The 18323-nt window shown below is 37.7% G+C and overlaps 2 protein-coding genes across 4 annotated transcripts in view; one reads left to right on the top strand and one right to left on the bottom strand.

Moving 5' to 3' along the window:
- The window catches only part of GLMN (glomulin, FKBP associated protein), a 33725-nt gene extending 21450 nt beyond the window's left edge, over nt 1-12275 (bottom strand). For 2 of the 3 annotated variants that reach the window (XM_008697709.2, XM_008697710.2), the window contains exons 1-7: nt 12172-12275; nt 11282-11347; nt 10755-10880; nt 5491-5607; nt 3620-3728; nt 2299-2545; nt 766-868 (exon numbers count right to left, since the gene is read on the bottom strand). In XM_008697709.2, the coding sequence (XP_008695931.1) occupies nt 766-868; nt 2299-2545; nt 3620-3728; nt 5491-5607; nt 10755-10880; nt 11282-11320 (741 nt within the window). In that variant the 5' untranslated portion in view covers nt 11321-11347; nt 12172-12275. The remainder of the gene's footprint in view (nt 1-765; nt 869-2298; nt 2546-3619; nt 3729-5490; nt 5608-10754; nt 10881-11281; nt 11348-12171) is intronic. The other variant, XM_008697711.2, reaches the window with a different exon arrangement.
- Nucleotides 12276-12301: 26 nt separating this feature from the next.
- RPAP2 (RNA polymerase II associated protein 2) overlaps nt 12302-18323 on the top strand; it is an 86902-nt gene continuing 80880 nt past the window's right edge. The window contains exons 1-3 of the mRNA XM_008697712.2: nt 12302-12412; nt 13078-13123; nt 17136-17250. Of these exons, the coding sequence (XP_008695934.1) occupies nt 12340-12412; nt 13078-13123; nt 17136-17250 (234 nt within the window). The 5' untranslated portion in view covers nt 12302-12339. The remainder of the gene's footprint in view (nt 12413-13077; nt 13124-17135; nt 17251-18323) is intronic.

The raw sequence follows: 18323 nt of genomic DNA, 5'->3' as shown, positions 1-18323 counted from the left end.
TCCTTTGGTGCACCTACACTCATACAGTTGAAGATGGCTGAAGAAAACCCACAACCACAATGACTGCTCTAACCTGAAATTCATGACTATTAATCTCAAGTACATATTTTCCATATTTCAGATTAGTTCCCTAATAGAGAATCCCAGCACACTTAAAAATACTCTTGATGCCGTAAGCCAAATTACTTTTAAAATAAAATTTACTTATTTCTGCAGTTATTTTAAAAATATTTCTCATAAGCCTTAAAAGTGAGGATATCCTTTGGCACAGGAATTCCACTTCTAGGAATTTAAGAAAACAACCAAAGAAATATGCAAAGATTTGGTTAAAAGGATACTTATCACAGACTTAACAGTTAAAAAAAGAAAGTTGGAATTGTTTTATAATACTGAAAAATTGGAGAAAACCTAGAGCTAGATGGCCCAAGTTAAAAACAGAAAGACAATGGAAAAATATTCTTAATATGCTAAGAGAAACAAAGTATGTTATGAAAGAGTATGTATAATGCTATAGAATCTTTTTAAAAAATTATACCTGTGTATATATTTATTTCTGACTACAAAGCAAAATCTGGAAGGTATTAATTTCATTACCCAAATAATACTGCTGTTTCTTTTCTATCCTTTTATCTATGTTCTACAAAAAATACATATTGCATTAATAATGTATCAATTTTCACGCCCATGTGCAGTACATGAGAATACAACAGGATAACATTTTAAATTATAGCAGATTTTATGGCAGATTAAATTAGCTGTACTTACTATTATTTCAGATGCAAAACATCTTAAAGGATCATTTCCAGCTTCTTTGGACTGTTCCAAGAATTGTGCTGTCAGCAAAGGGCATTTCAAGCTTTTGAAACAACTAAGGTATAAGAAATGGGTAACTGTGAATACGGCATTTCCTAAGTATAAAATATCTAGTTCTATAAACATATCAAAGTTAATTTTACATGAAAAATAAGTCAACTGCCTGTAAAACTGCTGATGTAATATCCTTCCTAGTAGGGGCGTCTGGGTGGCTCAGTTAAGTGGCTGCCTTCATCTCAGTCATGATCCCAGGGTCCTGGAATCAAGCCCCATGTTGGGACTCTCTGCTCAGTGGGGAACCTGCTTCTCCCTCTCCCTCTGCCTGCCACTCCCCCTGCTTGTGCTCTCTGTCAAATAAATAAAATCTTAAAAAAAAAAAAAAGATCTTTCCTACTAGTATTGGGGAAAGCATGAGAACACCTTGCTAGACTCCATGTGGTAAGATTCACTTCCATGTCTAGACTGTGTCAATGGTTACTGAGGGTTTAAGCACCAGTGCTATTCCATGATGTAGTTTTCATTAGTTCAAGGAAAAATCGGGACAATGTAATTTTTTTCATAAAACTCCATTTGTTTTATTTACAAAACCAAACTTTATTCTGTGATTAAGCCTTCCCAATTTCTTTAGTTTAAATATCTTTACTTTCATGAAATAATGGGTTTTATAAATGGCAAAAAAAAATGTTAATGTCCTAACCTGAAAAAATAGAAAGCTAACTGGTAGTTTTAGTCTCCAAAATTTAAAAGATAACTAGTCCATATAATTCAATAATCTAGTCCAATACTATCCAATAGAAATGCAATTCAAGCCCCACAAATATTTTAAAATATTTTAGTAGTCACATTAAAAAAGAAAGGAAAGTAATAATTTATCTTATTAACCTAATATATCTGAAATATTGTCTCAATATATCAGTATATTATTGAAGTATTTTAGTATTTTTTTTAATAACAAGTCTTCAAATCCAAGGAGCATTTTATACTTAGAGCACATCTTACTCTGGACTAGCCATATTTCAAGTGCTTGACAGCCACGCTGAACAGCACACACACGTTTAGTGTATAGTACCCCTGGAATGAATGCTATTGGGTACTCTGTTACCATTTTTGTGGTCAAGTTGGATGTTCAACTGTCTGGTGCTGCTTCTGTTGCTTTCAAAAGGAGAGTAAAAACACAATTCCCCCACAAAAAACTAGTTTTTTGAGCTATACCTATTTCCCCCACTTTAATTATTCACTTACTATGATGAATAAAAGTAAGTCACAGAAGAATATAAAGTAAATTAAATATTTTGGTTTTTAATTTTTAAAAATGTAGAACATGGCATTTAATGAGGCACTAACCACTGTACCCCATAATCTTCTAAAATTCAAAACCTGAAACTAAATTTATATGTCCATGGCAAACAAATACAACAAAGAAACATAAAATAATTGATGGATTACTTAATTCCATTGTGAAATGTTAACCAAAAATATACTTACAATTTCAGTAATTCATCCTTTAACTTTTCATTTTCATTTTCCAGTGAGTTTTCTTTGTCATTAATGACTTCTTCCACAAAAGGCTTAGTGAACTCTATTAAGGCCTTGCAACACTGACAAAGGCCATAGTCATCAGTTTGTATTTGTTCTTCTGAATATGGAACAGGAAGGAGAGAGAGCTGACTCCAAAGGGTGGACAACGCTAATCCCACTGAATATGCCTTGTTGTTACGAAGTTTCTGAATCACTAAAACAGAGACCAAGTTGTGACTTGAGGTAGCTTCATCAAGTATGTTACACGTGGGACCAGAAGTCCAGTAAATGTAGAATTATGACACGTTTAAAAAAAAACATTATAATAACTTTGAAATCAGGATGACATATCATAACTTAATTGATAATGTTTTTATTCTTCCTTCTTAGTGGTGCATGAAATATTGGATCATCTTACAATCATGGCACCTTACCATAGATGCCACGAAATCTTAAGCTTGTTTCTAACAGTTTATATAATTAAGACAGAAACACTTCTTTCCATATTTTTTGGTTGTTTTAAGTATCAAACAAAAGAAAGTGTCTTTGTAAAATATAAAGCACTGTAAAAATGAGAGGTGGTATTACTATATTTTCCTTTCTAGGAGACTTCGAGTATTTCGAGCGGTACAAAGCTGCTTCATTCTCATTTAAAATGAATTTACTCTAACTTCTAGAGTCTGGGTCCTTCTATCAGACTCTGAGTAATGAAAAAGTAGTCTCTTCTCATGGATAAACACGGTCTTCTTTGGTTGCCAAGGTCCACAGCTTAACAATAATATTACTGCATTCAGTCATGGTGCAGTGATATTTTTTTTCTACACTTGTTCGATTCAGTAGCTCTTTTGCTATTCCCAGTGCAGCTTCCCAGTGCAGAGGATGAACAATGCCTGTGCAGTACTCTTCTTAACCAAAATACAGGACCTACCACAATGCTAACAGACTGAGTAAAGCAGACATCACAGAGGCAATCCTTTAAATATGTTTACAGGGAAAATTCGAGATATGTTGTAGATAGGAAGGTTAGGCAGAAAGCTACAGATTGTAACATAATACCTGAAAAACAGCATGACATTCAACAAAATACAATAGGTACCCATCTGTGCCAGGTATTGTCATCTTTCTATAGGCAGCAGGATTCAAACTGGTACTGCTATTGCTAGTTTAAACAGAGTATTCAATAATTAGTCATAAATTTTACTCTGGTATAGTGCTGACATTTTGGAGTAATATCAAGAACTTAACACAGATAAAATAAGAAACTCTTAGATATCAAAATACTCATTACCTGTTTGTAATGGCTGAAGTAAAAGAAGAATAATTTGGGATATCTGTTTTCCAGAGGGCTCTTCAATCAGTTCAAGCAAACCCAACAATAATTCCTTTGGATTACATAACTATAAAAATATTCACAATTGAACCTGTTTAATACAAGTTGTATTTAAAGCCACATGATTACTATTTTTAAAAGGCAGGATATACTGAGAAAATATAATTATTTTTGCTTAACAGTAAAATACCTCATATAATTGTTTAAAAAATACACTAATAAAACATAGAATCTGGTTGTCAAATCACCGTAAAACTACAAAGAAGCAAGAAGTCATAAGTCTCTTAATAGACAACTGTATTTGGGGTGCCTGAGTGGCTCAGTCAGTTAAGCCTCTGACTCTTGGTTTTGGCTCTGCTTATGAACTCATGGTTGTGTGATCGAGCCCTTCATTGGGCTCTGTGCGCAGTGTGAAGTTGGCTTCAGATTCTCTCTCACTCTCCCTCACTCCCTCTCAAATAAATAAATAAAATCTTTAAAAAGAAAACAGACAAGGGCGCCTGGGTGGTTCCATCTGTTAAGGGTCTGCCTTTGGCTCAGGTCATGATCTCGGGGTCCTGGGATCGAGTCCCACATTGGGCTCCCTGCTCAGCAGGGAGTCTGCTGCTCCCTTTGCCTCGGCCTCTCCCCCCTGGTTGTGCGCGTGCTCTCTCTCTCTCAAATAAATAAAATCTTTAAAAAAAAAAGACAACTATATTTTGGAGACTTAAATTCCTGACTAGAGGAAAAGTTAGAAAAATAGGGAGAAAGAACTTGATTATCAGAACTGAGATTTCTTTTGAGCTTTGCCTGCCTACTCCGAAAGCTACGTTAGTTTCCCAGGATTTCAGCAGGTGGGACCCTTCTTTCTATATCACGCTGCCACGGCATTTAAATGAGTACAGTTTCTTTTGTACTTTCTGAACAGATAAAACTTTGCACTGCCTTCTGAATAGCCAGAATTACCTCACTTGCCTTTTTAAAAAGTCCTCATAGTTAATAACTACTATCTAGATGGGGTTTCCTCTTTCCAAGTATATATTTTTATTTGCACTGATCTCTAAGTAGCTTCTTATAATGTCCTTTTCCTTAGAATTTATCCTCCTATACCATCAGTTTTGACTAATAACTCTAGTAACCTTTTACCAAGAGTCTCTAAGGTTGTTGGTTGCAACTAATCTACTTCCTCTTCCTATTTCCCCTGTGATCATTTGCATTCTAGGTGTTTTTTTTTTTTTAAGTTTTTATTTATTCATTTGACAGAGAGAGAAACAGCCAGCGAGAGAGGGAACATAGGCAGGGGGAGTGGGAGAGGAAGAAGCAGGCTCCCAGCGGAGAAGCCTGACGTGGGGCTCGATCCCAGGACTCCAGGATCACGCCCTGCCCTGAGCGGACAGCAGACGCTTAATGACTGAGTCACCCAGGCGCCCCTGCATTCTAGGTTTTTGATATTTTTTTAGAAACATACCACAGAGAAAAGAGCACTGAGATTTGCTAGTTCCAATTCTGCTAAAAGAACAGGGTAGCCTCGAACTAACTGCCTCTCTAAACCCTGAATTCCACATCTATACAATAAGCTATTATTAAAAATAGAACTTTTTAGGTATCTTCTTGGAGATTCTGAATCAGTGGGTCTGAGATGAGGTTAGATAATTCTTATATCCAGAAATCTGGAAAACCTGAAATGGACTTGCCCATCCAATCAATAAAACTGGGCCCTTTCTCCAAGGAATTCTCTCCTATATTTTCATGAACAAGCTTTGTCACCCAAAATGAGCATTAAACATTAAAGGGAATTACAAAATATTGCTGGTTATTGTGACCAAAAGAACCCAATTTTGTTAACTTACCTTTACCAATAAATCAAGCATCAGAAAATAATATTTTCTTTTCTCATCTTCCTTATTCCACAAAAGACATCGAACAACAGGACCAACAAGATTCCAGCCCATATTTTTGATAATGATCTGTAAAAACATTTTCAAAGTAAAGAAAATACTGCCATCTACAGGACTCTTACAGTGAGCTTTCTTAACTTGAAGTAGCTTCGAATTTCCTCTGAAATAGCTAAGAGGAAGCAAATGAAACCTACAGCACCTCACCCTGACTTCTTAGGGTTAACAACCATCAACATTTTAAGATAGTTTTTAATACTCTCACTGAGGAAAGGTGAATGGGCATTTACTTTAAATCAGGTAAGTTGGTCTTTTTCACAATTTAAATAGTTCCTCTATTTCCAACAAGAGAGTTAATTTGTGAGCAAATACTTAATTTTCATGGAGAATTTTGCTCTCCTGATTCATGAAGAAATCTACCCAATGCTTATGAACCTTTTAAAGTTCCTTGGAAAATGTGTACATATATTATGATTATGTAACTTACATAAAAGAAGGGGATGCCACTTTAGTTATTTTCTCTCCTACATTCTCTCCTGCTTCTATTTTCAAAGATATTTCAGAATACTTACCACACAAGTAAAAGTTTATCTTTTTAATTAGTGATTCACATTCATGATCAAAACCACTATTTACAGAAGTAGCAATAACATACTCCACTTTTCTGGCCTGCTTTCTATTTCAACTCATCAGTATTTATCAAGAATATACTACTACATTTCAAGTCCCTAAAATAGTCTGGTGCTAGAAATAAGGCAAGGTAAGATCTCCATCCTGACAGAGTTTACATTGTAGGTTCACTCATTAAAAAAACAAAACAAAGCAAAAACCCACATCTAGGAAGAAGACAATTAAGTACAATAACCCCCTCCATGACCCCAGTCTTATAAGATAATCAAGATAGAGTATAAGGTATAGCAGGATATTTGTCACTTCCATCTAGGAAAGGCAAGAAAGGCTTCCCAAGAGAGGCAATGGCTGGGATAAGGCTTGTTAGGGAAATCTGTCAGGCATAGATAGGTGGGAAATACATTTAAGGCTCTGAATCAGCAATGTGTAAAGGTGTAAGATTTAACATGTCCTAGAGAACTAGCAACAGAATACGTTAGGGTACATGAACATATAGCTCACAAAAGAGGAAATACTGTTTAAATTTTTGCTCATTTATCAATTGGACATTTTAGCGTCTGTCTTAATCAATCTGCATGAGCTCCCTACATGTTAATATTCCCTTCTTGTAGTTACGACAAATAATTATTTGGTTTTTTGGCTGTCCTTATTTTTTATACAGCAAAATATACTTATTTTTCTTTGGTTCCTTTCCTACTGGCTTTTAGGTCTACAATGGATTCCCTCTTTTAGAGATTCATAAACATTCATTTACATTTAAATATACACACATTTCACCTTTTTATTCAGTAAAATTTATGCTAAAAACACTGAGTAAGGGGCACCTGGGTGGCTCAGCTGGTTAGATATTCAGGTCCGGATTTTGGCTCAGGTCATGAAATCCAGCCCCATGTCAGGCTCTGTGCTCACTGGGGAGTCTGCTTGTCCCTCTGCCCCTCCCCCACATGTGCAGTTGCTCCCTCTCTCTCAAATAAAATCTTAAAAAAAAATTGCATAAAATGAAGACTTAAATTGATTTTTAAAAATAAATAGCAAAGTAATCATCCTTTTCATCTAATGGGAAAGACAGTCCAGCTGTTCTCTCTAAATATTTTCATACTAGTTATTTCCTCTGCCTGGCACACTCTTCTCCCAGACAGCCCCATGGTTTCTACCCCTCCTTCCGTCAGATCTCTGCAATGTCACCTAGCATGGTCCATCCCCCAGCTATGCTTTACTTTTCTCTATAGTATTTATCACTTTCTAACATACTATATAATTTATCATGTAGATACCTGTCTTCATTAGATTTTAAGATCCATATGGATGGTGATTTTTGTTTACTGCTATATTTATTCCTGGCATTTAGACAAGTGCCTGTTACAAAACAGGCACTCCATAAATACAGGTTAAATTATGTCTATTATCTTAAAGTATAACAAATTATCCTCCCTCCAAAGATTTGATATTCTGTTCTGTTTTCTTCTATTTTTTGTGTGTGGCTAGACTTTTAATATTTAGGTCTTTTTTATTTATTTGTCAGAATGAGAGAGAGAGAAAGAGAGAGCATGCGTGCACACGGAGGGGGTGGGGCAGGCAGAGGGAGAAGCAGGCTCCCCGCTGAGCAAGGAGCCTGATGCAGGACTCGAGCCCAGGACCCTGGAATCATGACCTGAGCCAAAGACAGATGCTTAACCAACTGAGCCACCCATGCGTCCCTAATATTTAGGTCTTTAATCAGAAACTTATATTATGAGCTTATTAATTTTTTTCCAAACTACTACTTATTTCACCATTACCTACGGAGACTATACTTGCTTTTTAAAACTTAACTAGCTTCTGTTAGACTCTACTTTTCCAACTAAGCACTTCTTTCCCTTTCCACTGGTGTACTTCTACCCTGTGATTCTCTGAGAATAATTAACTATATGGGAAATTCCAGATTTGAATAAGATTTTGCATATCTGAAATGAAAAAAAATAACTTTGATAAAATATTTTACAAACATTTCAGCTGCAAGATATCTACTCATTATGTAAATAGTGAATAATTATAAGGAAGGGGAATCACTACTATCTATAAACTATACCTTGTTAAATACATCTACAGAGTAAGATTACCCCCAAATGACCGATGAGAATGCCAAAATTTAGAGATTACTGACATGCCCAAATATCAACTAAAATGTGAAAGAACCAGAAACTGCATATAAATTTGTCCAGCTCCAAAGCCATGTGTTTCCTACTGCATCAGTGGTTTTCAATGGGAGCAATTTTGTTCCCTATCTACCAAGGAACATTTGGAAATCTGGAGATAATTTTGATTGTCATTATGGAGTGGGGTGTGGGGCGGCTGCTACAAAATATCTTGAGTACTAATGTTGAGAAGCCCTGTACTGTAGGACAAACTATTCGCACGGCTTTTCATTTTAAATTTACACAAAGCAGAGTAATAGTAAATCTTGATCAATCCTGATTGTGCCACCTAGCAAGAAAATGAAGTTGCAGTCAGTTTGAAACACTGTCTTATCAGCGTCTGAACCTTTGAATTTAGCAGACCACACATTACAAAAGTGATCCTCAAGCTCTTAAGACAAACTCACTATGCTCAAAAATACCACAATCACCTAATTTTCTTTCGTTTTTTTGTTTGTTTCAAGTGTTTATTTAAATTCTAATTAACACAATCACCCAATTTTTTTTAAGGATTTATTTATTTTAGAGAGGGAGACAGAGTGAGTGAATGGGGGAAGGAGAGAGGGAGAATCTCCAGCAGACTCCCCGCTAAGCACAAAGCCCTACACAGGGCTCAATTCCACAACCCAGAGATCATGAAGTCAGGAGTCAGATGCTTAAGTGACTGGCTACCAAGGTGCCCCAATCACCTAATTTCTAATAGCGATGGCATAAATCTACATTTTAATCTGTTTCCTGACTGAGCTCCAAACATTACTTTTCAACTACCTGCTGCATCTTAAACTAAACATTTCCAAAGTAAATTTACTTGTACTCCTTCAAGAAATTATCTCTTCTTAGGTTGCCCTTTTCTGTTCAGGATATAATATGTTATTCACCTGGGGGCTAGAAACCCAGTCATCTTTGTCATCTCTCTCTCAGCCCCACAATCAGTTAGTCCCTTGTAACACTCTAAAACTTCCTTGTAAGTGCTACACAGTGCTAACTAGAGAGTGGTGAAGAGCTCTGAAACCAGGCTGTACAAGTTTGAAACCTCGATGTTACATAAAAACTGAGTTACTTCTGGACAAGTCACTTATCTTTCAGTGACTGTTTCCTTATCTACAAAATGAACTTAACAGTACCTTACGGGATTAGGGAAGCTAAACAAGTTAACAGATGTAAAGCATTTAGGACAGCATCTGGCACATAGTAAATGCTTAACAAATATTAGCCATTATTAAATTTTTTATTATTAGCTATAAGTAAGGTATTCTCAAAGGTTATCCTCTGAGAACACAATTGGGAAACATCAAGGAGTTAAAGAAAATATTAAATTTACTGTATTTGGGGCTACAAAGGTTCCATAAACACGTATCAAAAACAAATGTATTAAATGAAATGTCCTAATTTTTCTTTAAAAGATTATTTTTAATAAAAAAGGAATAAGCCCTTTGAACTACTATGTGTGATTTAAGTTTTAGTAATCTCCTAAACACAATCAAGGTGCCCTGGTTATAATCAGACGCCCGCATGACTACACTGTGATATCAACAAAGAAAACTTTCATGTAAATAAACAGTACTGTAAATGAAGAAAGAGTGTGTTCCTGGAAAGAAAATGGTCTTTTCTTGTATAAGAAGACAAGTACAAAGACACAAAATTTGGCAGTGTTGCCAACACTGCATCCCAGGAAAAAGTTGTTCCTGATCCCCAAAAGATCCTTTTCCCATTGTTGAGAATGACTTCTCAGATAATCATAGCTGTATGATCAGCCAGTAAGGCCTTCTAGGTCTCCTCCTATTCTGATTCTGTGCACCCAAATATTATCTTTTTTTTTTTTTTTTTAAGATTTTATTTATTTGAGAGAGAGAATGAGCAAGGGAGGGAGCAGAGGGAGAGGAAGAAGCAGATTCCCTACTGAGCAGGGAGCCCCATGCAGGGCTCAATCCCAGGACCCCAGGATCATGACAGAAAGCACGCGCTTAACTGACTGAGCCACCCAGGCACCCCCAAATATTATCTTACTTAATATTTGGTTTTCCATATACATCTGGCTGAAGGAAGGGAATGTGCGGATCGCCAAAAATGAGTATCTACGCTGCCTGATCCTTACAGTACCAAATGTAAATAATCCAAATGCCACTTTTGATCCCTAAACCAGACATAATCCCTGCTCTTTCAAAGCACTTTACTTCAACTATCACTTATTTCATTTATTCTGCATTCTTATTGCTAATTGTTTATCTCTTCCACCAGACTATAAGCACCTTCAAGTATATGAATAGCCCTAATTCCTTTTTTGTTTTCCACTTTCTTACTGTAGAAATTTAATTCCTACATGTTTGAAGAATAAATGATTGGACAAATAATAGTATCACATGGCTGTTATCTCCCTAGTAAAGACTAAAAAGTACTCATAAAGATTGTACTTACCTTATTCTTTTCATTTTGAATAATTTCTAATAGCTGCTCTATATGCCCTTCATCTATGCATCTTTGGCCTGCTAATTGAAACAGGCCAAAATCTTCTTCTTTAAAGTCTTGTTCTTCTAGGATTTGCTGACAGAAGCAAAATGAAGACAAAACAAACATGTTTTGGTGAATAAAAATTCCGTAACTACTTGGTTTATTCTCTCTTTGGGAAAAAAAGAAATCTTTGATTCTAGGTAAGTTGCACATAAGCATATGTGTGAAAATTAGGATAAGCCTAAAAAGTACTTTAATGTATGATCTTGAATCCAGTCCGCCAAAAAATTCTACAGTAAGGATCAGTATTAAAAATTTTAAAGTTAGATAAGTAGGTCACTTGGAGAAATAATCCAATCTGCTTTCTGGCCCTCCTGTTATTTATTCACAGGTCAAACAAAGCAAGGATTAAATAAGATAAGCAATTTGAGTGACCCTAATTATAGCTAAAAATAATCTGGTATTTAACTTTATAAAAAGAAAAAGTTACTTACGCATCTCATTATTATAGATTGAAGTTCTTCCACAGCCATTCCTCCTTATTTTTCCTAGTTTTGATGCTGAGATATAAAAGTTAACTATCAGTGATATTAAAGTATTAATAAGTTGTTTCATTCTGATGAATTATTAAATACAATAAGGAAAATGTGAAGTTTTAAAGCTGAAATGTTTTTACTGAAAGCATCTTAGCCTGAAAAATAAAAAACTTGCATCTTTTAAGTTTTCTAGGAGAACAGGTTTGAAAGATACACTTGGAAAAAAAAAAAATCCTCTAGGGTACGCCCAACAGGAGCGCAAATATAGACTAAGTAAATGCCTTTAAAAAGGCAAAGTATATCTTTTCTGAAAAAATTGCTGGAGAGTGTTCCTGAAATCACTTCTAGTCATTAGGGACTTAGAAAAAATTTTAATGTCCCACCTGACAAAAACTGGAGCCAATACAACCCACCCAGAGTGGGTGAAAGTTCAGATGCCCACCGTCCCAAGTGTGACCAGGACATTTTTCTGTAAGAGATGCAGTCCCCCAAATAATCTAGTTGGTGTAATCCCTTTATCGCACGGAGACGAAGCAACCAGCAGCTCTCAGGACACCGTTCCGTTCCCGTAGGCCATCGTTTGTCCCCCCCGGGAAGACCCGGCCCCAGGCCCGCAGGGCGAGCACGGGTCAGCCGGGTCCTCACGGCCGCGCGCTCCAGGGCGGATAAAACCCCAGCGCGCGTGCGGACTGCATCCAAGGGAAGCCATTTCTACCGATTCCTATTCGCCTAGGCGTTCGGGCCCCATGACCTCGCAGGGCTTTACAGGCCGTGGCGCCGGGTCCTCAGCCGCTCACAGGTGGCCGTGAGCCGGGGGCCTTCCCGGACTCCCAGGTGCGTCCACTTACCAGCCAGACTTCTCGCCACTCTCAGGGCCCTCTACCACCTCCTCCTCCAGCCGCGCAGGCCTCTCTCCGGGCCCCGCCCCGGCCAGCCCCGCCCCGCGCTACGCGAGGGTAGGCGGAGCCTCAGAGGGAGACGCCAGGCCTGGGCCTGACCTTCTGACGACGCTTGCCATGGCTGACTCCGCGGGGCAGCGCTCTCCGCGCCTCAAGGCCCGGCCTCCCCGCGCCTCCCGAAACGCCGCAGGTAGGAACGAGGGTCTCTTCCCACATTTGCACCCTGACAGCTGAGCCTCTACAGCCTCTACACTAAGGCCCGCGGAGCACACCCGAAAGACTGCGCCAGGAGCGGAGGTCTCCAGGGCAGAGAAGGCCGAGAGCGTCCCATCTCTGTCCTGGGTCTTCTGGAAAAGACCTCCGCCCATACCCCCACCTTTTTACACTAGTGTTCCAAGGTTTTCCCCAGAATGGGCCGTCTCTGAGGGAAAGGGAGTAAAGGTGCTGGAGTCTTGAGCTGGCTCGCCAGAGTGAGCCCACCTTCGAGATGTACTGCTGCTTTGGTCCCCTGGTCCTCTGAGGTGTCATCCCCCCCACCCCGTCTTTCCCTGTGAGCGGACATTCGGGGAGTAGAGACAGGTTGCCCCTAAAAGTACCCGTATCTCAGATTTTCAGGAGGATGTAACTGTGCAGCTGTGATACGTGACAAACTTCAATCCCCAAAGAGATACATTTTAACCAAGAAAAATTCGGAAATAACAAGCAAACTGAATTCCCTGCCTATTTCATTTGTTTTACACACAGGATTAAAAAGTAATGTGTGGGGGAAAGAAGGTGGTCTGCAGTTTGAGTAGGAATCTGTCCTGTAAACTAGTGTGTTTGTGTAGACTTGACCTACTATTTTTTATTATTTAGGTGGTAAACAGACAAATGCATTAAAACAAGAAGATGCTTCTAAAAGGTATGAGAACTACTTGCACAACTGTATTAGCTTATCTGTTTATCTCATACTGAACCATTTTTAAAAACAATAATGGGTGATACCTTAGAAAAATTATTATGCAAGCGAAGGGGAAGATCTGAGAAGCACTATAAATTATCATATAGACTCATTATATCTCTCTAGTCCAGGCTTTAAGAAAAGCAAATCAAGACACTTTTAGATTGCTGGTGAAGGTATGAGTATCTGTAGAAAGACTAAGGGGATAAACATTCCTGAATTAACCAAGTACTCCTTTTCCACCTCTTCAGGTACACTTGGCTTTCACTACTTTCTATGCCAGAGACTCCAAGAAACCTTTACTGTTGTTTGTTTACATCATGTCCATATTTTCAGCAAAAAGTCCTGTTCTGTTTCTTGGCATCTCCTAAAAAGGCTAGATTTATCTCCTGTCACAAAAAAGTTTCTAGAATAGAAGTAGTCTATGAGAATGATTAAAATACATATGTTTATGATCCTTTAAAAAAAAAAAGATTTATGTATTTTGGAGAGAGAGTGAATACAGGTTGGGGAGGGTTTGGGAGGGGCAGCAGAGGGAAAAAGAAAATCTCAAGCAGACTCCCCCGCTGAGCACAGAGCCCAATGCAGGGCTTGATCTCATGACCCTGAGATCATGACCTGAGCTGAAATTAAGAGTCAGATGCTTGGGGCGCCTGGGTGGCACAGCGGTTAAGCGCCTGCCTTCGGCTCAGGGCGTGATCCTGGCGTTCCGGGATCGAGCCCCACATCAGGCTCCTCCGCTATGAGCCTGCTTCTTCCTCTCCCACTCCCCCTGCTTGTGTTCCCTCTCTCGCTGGCTGTCTCTATCTCTGTCAAATAAATAAATAAAATCTTAAAAAAAAAAAAAAAAAGAGTCAGATGCTTAACAGACTGAGCCACCCAGGCACCTCTCTGATTTATCCTTTATCAGGCAGGTATTGGTTTTCATTTACTCGTTCTTTCAAAAATTATTTACCAAATGTGAGATACCAGACCTGTATTAGGCCCTCAGGATATGGTTTTGAGCAGATTAAACAGTTCCTTTCCAGTGGAACAGAGAAATACCAATTAAATGATCACAACTGAATACATAGTTATATGCTGTGTTAAGTACTATAAAAGAAAAGACTATGATGTCATCAGATGGAACTAATGAGTTCAAATTAGCTGGGGATTATCAGGGAAAGACTTCTCTGGGGAAATAATCAGCTGAGACCTGAAGATAAGTAGGCATTAACTAGAGAGTCCTGAGGAGAGACCTCCAGTCAGAGATGGCAGTATGTATAAGGCTAGGTCAGTTCAAAGAAAGGAAGGATACCCATGGTAGTGAGCAAGGGAAGAAAGCAGAGGAAAAACTTAGACAGGATTCCATTCATGTGTCTGGTGGGCTGTAGTGAGAAATCTAGATTTTCCAAGTGCAAATAGGAAAACTTCAAGTAATAGAGTGACAGAATTTAAGTTTAAAAAGTTTTAAGATGTGAGGGATGGTGATCATATAGGAATGGAGGAATTGGATGGATTTGAGATTTTATTTTATTTTTTAAGATTATTTATCAGAGAGAGCGAGAGAGTGTGTGCACACGAGCGGGAGGTGCAGAGAGAGAGGGAGAGAGAATCTCAAGTAGACTCCGTGCTGGAGTCCGGGGAGGGGCTCAATCCCATGACCCTGACATCACAACCTGAATGGAAAGCAGGAGTCGCACACTTAACCAACTGTACCACCCAAGTGCCCCTTTCGGTCTAATTTAGAGAATATTTCCCTGTGGAGTAGCATGATTATACTGACTTGGTTTTATGATACACTGCAAGAGTAAAGGTAATATTGATAATGATGATAATTTGTAACTTTCCTCAATAGTGATCTGACCACAAACCAAAGGAGATTATATTTTATTCTGAGCAGTACAGCGTGGGAAGTATAGATACACTAGAATGTATTGTAGACAGATTACCCAGGATGATGAAACAATTAAAAATCCGTGGGGGTATGGGGCGCCTGGGTGGCACAGCGGTTAAGCGTCTGCCTTCGGCTCAGGGCGTGATCCCGGCGTTATGGGATCAAGCCCCACATCAGGCTCTTCTGCTATGAGCCTGCTTCTTCCTCTCCCACTCCCCCTGCTTGTGTTCCCTCTCTCGCTGGCTGTCTCTATCTCTGTCAAATAAATAAATAAAATCTTTAAAAAAAAAAAAAATCCGTGGGGGTAGGTAACCAAATAGTTGTTGAAGGGAGTGATCCTTTATAAATCTATTCCAACTGAAAAATACTTCTGCATTCAATCCAAATACTATTAAGCCAAAAATTAAAGAACTTTGCAAAAATATAAAATAATTCTATTTTCACTTAGTTTTTTATTTAAAAATGTTATTAACATGTATTGGGTTTATTATTACATGCATTAATAAATAAGTGCTTTAAATTTTCCTCATTTTTAATCCAAGTATGGTAAATATCAATACATATAATCCACATAAGCAAAAGTTCTAATTTTAAGAGTATAAAGGAATGCTGAGACCAAAAAATTTGAGAACCACTGCTGTATGCCATACTACCCGTATGAGGGCAACAGCGAGATAGGGCTGTTTGTGAGAAGCAGCTCGAGACATCAATTAAGAGTGAGTGTGACTCTTACTGCAGGTTGAGGTAGTTAACAGTTTGAGTCAGCAATTCCTTAGTGCAGGTTGTAGACTGATCCTAGTACATATCACAGCTTTTATTGGAGGCAGCAATATGAGAAAAATAAAATGTTTTTAATAAAGCCAAATACATTTAATATTAAGAACTGCCTTTTAATCTGTATTCATGTCTTTTATACTTCTTTGATGTAAGAATGGGCTTTATGAAATCGTAGGAGAACAGTTGGTTGCAAATTTCTTTTTGTTTTAATGTCCCTATTTGGCAAAAGAAATAGTTGGCAATCCTGTGTCATCCTTCTTTTTTGTAGGATATTATTAATATATGTTATATGGTTTTTGTAGACTATTACTGTTCTAGGCAAGGAATTAGAGTCTAAAGTCAACGAAAGTAGGGTGAAAAAACGAATACATTATAGATCCAGATATGAGAGCCAACTCAAGGCCCAGGAGGCTGGCTGAGGTAGTTCTGGTAGGAAAGTACAAACCAGTACAGGATAGGAGCAAATAAGTTACCAAGATGGTTGAGTATCTTTGGTCCTATGGCAAGGATTCTCAACCCTTTTGCACATTAGGATTATCTGGAGCACTTTTAAGAAAACACCAAAAACTAGGCCCCATCCTCAGAGATTCTGATTGAATTAGCCTGCAGTGGGACCTAGGCATAATATCTTTTAAAGAAATCTCCTTAGATGATCCTAATGTGCAGCTGGGATTGCGAACTACTCTCCTAGAGCCATTGTTTGATCAGGTAGCCTCTGCTTTTATGTTCTATGATATGTAGGGGCCAGCAAAGGCTGACAGTCCCACTGGTGCCAGGGCAAGGACCAGCCCTCGTAGGAAGATTGTTTTCCTAAACTACATAGTCGTGTCAATATAGTTATTTAATAAGACAATAACAAAGTAAGTAAACACTTCTTTGCAAATAGGACTCTTGTCATACTGGGCTGTCATTAACTTTTGAGACTTGACACAAATATATTTTTACTTGTAAGAACAGCTGAAGTTGTCTTTTTCCTCTCTAATCTTTCCTGATTTCTAAGGATTTTAGAGGAAAAGCTTGTCTTTTTAGGTACACACAGGAGTGATTGAGAGTATAAACACTAATTGGCAAAAAGATTTCACCTCATTTACTTCCTTGTGCCCTAGGCCCTGGAAATCAAATAGTCCTGTTATTGTGGCAGACTTCTATGTGTTAATACTTTGAAAAGTATTGGACCAAAAGTAGCAGCATTAAAAAATACAAATTTAAATAGCAAAATATCATGTTATGTTTGTGCTATGTTCTAAGAAGATTGGCTGTGACAAAACTTGTAAGTAGAATAACTTAAATTTTAAATAATTTTTCATTTTTTAATTTTAGGAAAGCAGAACTAGAAGCAGCTGTGAGGAAGAAGATTGAATTTGAGAGAAAAGCTCTACATATTGTTGAACAGCTTTTAGAAGAGGATATTACAGAAGAATTCCTAAGGGAATGTGTATGTTTCAAGTTGGGAAATTATTATATTTGTAGTATTGGATCTTTAAATCTGTATTTAAAGATCTTTAAATCTGTACTTCCTGGTATTATCAAAATCTTTGAATCTGTTCTCAGTCACTAGATGCACATAGCATGCTGTATAATTCATGCATTTTTAAAATAATCACCTATTATGCATTCCTTGTATAATGACTTTAAAATGCACTAATGAAAAATAACATGCATATTTTACCCCTAAATAGTAGGGGTCTTTAGACAGGTCTGCTAATCTCACTTGATTTTCATCACTTTGCACTAATTATCCCAATGTTATTTTCCATATTCTGTGTGTTGTCCTATTTTATAACAGAAGGTTATTATTTTTGTTAATGTAGTTCTATTTTGATATTTTATAAAACCTGGAATATAGGTCATTTATGATTTAACACATAACAAGAGAATTGTAATCTGCATTAGAAGTTTTTTTCCTTTAACAACTCTATTGCATTAAAATTTTGTTGTTTTTTTTTTTCATTTTTTTTTTTTTATAAAGATTTTTTATTATATTATGTTAGTCACCATACAGTACATCCCCGGTTTTCGATGTAAGGCTCGATGATTCATTAGTTGGGTATAACACCCAGTGCACCATGCAATATGTGCCCTCCTTACTACCCATCACTGGCCTATCCCATTCCCCCACCCCCCTCCCCTCTGTAGCCCTCAGTTTGTTTCTCATAGTCCATAGTCTCTCATGTTTCATTCCCCCTTCTGATTACCCCCCCTTTCTTTATCCCTTTCTTCCCCTACTGATCATTCTAGTTCTTATGTTCCATAGATGAGAGAAATCATATGATAGTTGTCTTTCTCTGCTTGACTTATTTCACTTAGCATTATCTCCTCCAGTGCCGTCCATGTTGTAGCAAATGATGAGAACTCGTTCTTTCTGATTGCTGAGTAATATTCCATTGTATATATGGACCACAACTTCTTAATCCAGTCATCTGTTGAAGGGCATCTCGGCTCCTTCCACGATTTAGCTATTGTGGACATTGCTGCTATGAACATTGGGGTGCATATGTCCCTTCTCTT

Source organism: Ursus maritimus, unplaced genomic scaffold (genome assembly GCF_017311325.1).
Source record: "Ursus maritimus isolate PB19 unplaced genomic scaffold, ASM1731132v1 scaffold_12, whole genome shotgun sequence".
Lineage (NCBI taxonomy): Eukaryota > Metazoa > Chordata > Mammalia > Carnivora > Ursidae > Ursus > Ursus maritimus.
This window is presented reverse-complemented; position numbering and strand designations above follow the sequence as displayed.